Genomic DNA, 3,394 nt, shown 5'->3' with positions numbered 1-3,394 from the left:
GAATCTGGTGGGGCAGCCCCTGGTGAGGCAGCAGGTGATGAAGGGAGTGAGGGAGTTCCTGGAGAACCGGAATCCGGTGAAACCCCTCGTGATGTCCTTCCATGGCTCGACTGGAACAGGCAAAACCTATGTGAGCTCCATGCTCATCCGCTACCTCTTCCAGGGTGGACTCCAGAGCCCCTATGTTCACCAGTTCTCTCCGATAGTGCACTTCCCCCATGCTGAGCGGATAGAGCAGTACAAGGTAAGGGACGCCTCTCAGCACAGTACTACTTGATTGGGGTTTTCTTTGGTTATGTCCATCTTGATCCTCAGTATGCACACATTCAGGCTGTTTCCTGAAGTGCAGTAGGAGTAAAAGCTCTTTGTTTTACTCTCTCAGACAGACATGGCTGAGCGAGTGGCTCCACACACTGGCTGAAGGATCCACTAGTAACTGTGATATACTCTGGCACTCAATTATCACTTTCGTCTTCCCCACAGCAGTCCTTGCCATGATCTCATGTTCTCATTCTTTAAATATTTACACAGCCTTTTGAATGTACAAACAAAAGTGCTTCGCTTAGATGAAAGGCACTAAAATTCTCCCGTTGTTTTCCAAACAGCTTGATGGCTGTGAAAACCTGCATATCACTAGACTTGTAATCCCCTCCTCATGCAGCAAGCAGCTCCTGAACAGCAGCTCTAGACTCTTAACCGCGCCACTCTGTCTCTTAAAGCTGAGAAAGGGAAGAAATCAAAATGTGAAGGTTAGCTGCCAAACCCTCAGCTGAGTGGGGAATTAGCACACCTGGACACTTGCTTTCTGGATGTTTGGGGAAGTCATTTGTTGTATTGTGTCCTCAGAAGAAATAGTCTCAGGAAGGTAAAACCCCTACTGGGTGAAGTGTTTCAGTGAAGCGTTATACATGCCCCCATGTATAGGCGACGTGAGTGGTTTTGTGTGGGTTGGCATCTACACTGAAGTAACTTCAGCCGTGGTAAAGAGCCAGAGCTCTTCTGGGTCAGCGCAGGCACGTGTTTTTGCACCAGGACAGGAGCTAGCAAAAAGCACTCAGTAGCTGGGAACTGTGTAGCTACAAGATGAAAGAGAACAACGTGGGGAACTGTAGGAGTCTGAATCCCCAGCTTTAGTTTGCTGCCTCCTTCTTTAAATTTGTAGTAAAAGATCTACAATGGGCTAATAAAGCCAGTAACCGCCACTGTGCGAAACCCAGAATAAAGGAGGCCTCCCCAGTGCTGGCTGTTCCTGCTCTGAGTGCTGTGCAGGGACAAGCTGCTTTCACCACCTTCAACTCCACTTGAGCTCAGGCCTCAGCTTTTGCTCTGGGCTAGCTTGAGCCTCCCTCGCTGCCCTCGGTATCTCACTGCCTTACAGCTTGGTGGGTATTTTTCCTAGGAAAGCCTGAAGCGCTGGATCCAAGGGAACTTGACAAACTGTGGACGGTCAGCCTTTCTCTTTGACGAGATGGACAAGATGCACCCAGGCCTGATCGACGTGATCATCCCGTTCCTGGGACCCTCGTGGGTTGTGTACGGGACCAACTACCGCAAAGCGATCTTCATCTTCGTAAGGTAAGAGATGCCCCTCTGTGGCATCTCAGGGCCTTCCAGCACACTGCCTCTTGTTTGGGCAGAAGTCATCCCTACTTCAGAGCACACACTTGTTTTGCTTTTCCTTCTCCAAACTTTGACCCTCTACAAATACCAAGAGACGCTATTTCATTGTGACTAGACAAACCTGGAGAGTCTGAAAAAGCTCTCCTGTCCTGTTATTTGGCTGCCTTTATAGGAGTCTTCTTAGGCCAGGCAGCTGGGAGATCCTGGCTTGCACCCATGCAGGCTGGAGGGTGCCAGATGCCACCTCTGTCCTGCAACACCATTTTCCTGGACACACACTGAATAAGCATCTCATTCTTGTGCAGCAACGCAGGAGGGGAGCAGATCAACGAAATGACGCTGAATCTCTGGCGTGCCCGCAAGGACCGGGAGGAGATCAGCCTGCAGGACCTGGAGCCGGCCATCTCCAAAGCAGTGTTTGAAAACCCTCAGAGTGAGTCCGTGGTGCAGAGCCCTTCCCGCAGGGTCAGAGCCCGGCAGAGGGAGCCAGGCCCATTCCAGGCAGCCACCAACACCGCCTGCCACCTCCCAGGCAGCCAGAAAGGGACAAGGGTTTTCTGAGGGAAGGGAACTGCGATGCTCTCGAGGTTTCCTGGCGAAGGGAAGGAATAGTTCAGCCTTCCAAACCAGCAGACCTGTTGCCATGTTTAGCAAAGTTCTTTGCAGACAAGGTACATTCACAGTTGGGCGATGGGAAACAGCGCAGCATGCTCACTGGAAAGGCACCGAGACATACCAATCCCTGCTGCCTGCCTGCTTCTCCTTGCTTTGCCCTTGTACAGGGAGAAGAGTTTAAATTCTGACTAGTCAAACTAAATCCCCCCATTTCTGGAGAACAAGTCTATTGGGAGGAAGGGGGTTGATAACTGATGGGTTCAACTCTCCTTGTACAAAACTGGAGCAGATCTGTCTTCAGCTGAGTATTTTGGCTTTGCACAAAGCAGCTTTTTGAACTCCAGGGACTGCAGAAACTCTCTGAAGGTAAAACCTGGCTCTTCCTTTGCTTTTGCAGGTGGATTCTGGAAATCCGGGATCATTAACGAACATCTCATTGATTTTGTTGTGCCCTTCCTCCCACTGAAGCACCACCACGTAAAGCAGTGCGTCGTCAGCGAACTTGTCCAGCAAGGCCTCGAAGTACGTCCGGGTGTTGTCCAGGAGGTGGCTGACAGCATCCCCTACTTCCCAGAAGAAGAGAAAATATTCTCATCAACAGGCTGCAAAACAGTGGCCTCTCGGATCAGTTTTTTCTTCTAGTCGCTAGCGAGGGCCTTGCTCAGATCCATTGGGGATGTATACAGAGCTGTAAAGCAGCAGAGCCCAGCACTGGCAGGATGAGCAGTGGGAGCTGCGTGTTCCCTCTCGGCAGCACAAGCGCTCTCCCGCCGAACTCGTTTTTTTTACTCGTCTCTCCCTCCCCAAGGAGGCCACAGCAGGATGCGGCTGTGGGACCAACTGCAAGTGATGTGATTTAAAGCACTTTACTGATTTACCCTTGGCCAGGTGAGGGTGGATACGACCAAAAGACTTCTCGCTTGTTTTACTGGCTACAAAAAATTTCAGTCCTACCTCCGGGGGAGCCCATGGTGCCACTAATGGTTTTGAAAATTCCTTTTATTCAGTGATGATTTCTACAGCAGGCTGAGAATTGGTGCTATGAGCTACTGAGCCTCTTGTACATCCTTCTGCTGGTCAGACCTTGCAGGCTTTGGCGGGGCCAGCGTCCATTCAGGTTCTGGGGAGTGTCACTTACAACCGGGGACTGGGCGACAAC

General features: G+C 50.9%; 1 protein-coding gene across 1 annotated transcript; it reads left to right on the top strand.

Annotated features, from left to right (window-relative positions):
- Window positions 1-4: 4 nt before the first annotated feature.
- TOR2A (torsin family 2, member A) lies at window positions 5-3,015 on the top strand (the record flags this gene model as incomplete). Its single annotated transcript, XM_009578368.1, has 4 exons — window positions 5-244; window positions 1,400-1,575; window positions 1,926-2,053; window positions 2,633-3,015. Coding segments are annotated over 4 exons (789 nt in total), but the record flags the coding sequence as incomplete, so codon positions are not given.
- Between the last annotated feature and the right edge of the window lie 379 nt (window positions 3,016-3,394).

Source organism: Fulmarus glacialis, unplaced genomic scaffold (assembly GCF_000690835.1).
Source record: "Fulmarus glacialis isolate BGI_N327 unplaced genomic scaffold, ASM69083v1 scaffold19405, whole genome shotgun sequence".
Lineage (NCBI taxonomy): Eukaryota > Metazoa > Chordata > Aves > Procellariiformes > Procellariidae > Fulmarus > Fulmarus glacialis.
Note: the sequence above shows the minus strand (reverse complement) of the source record. Positions and strands in the feature narration are given on the sequence as shown.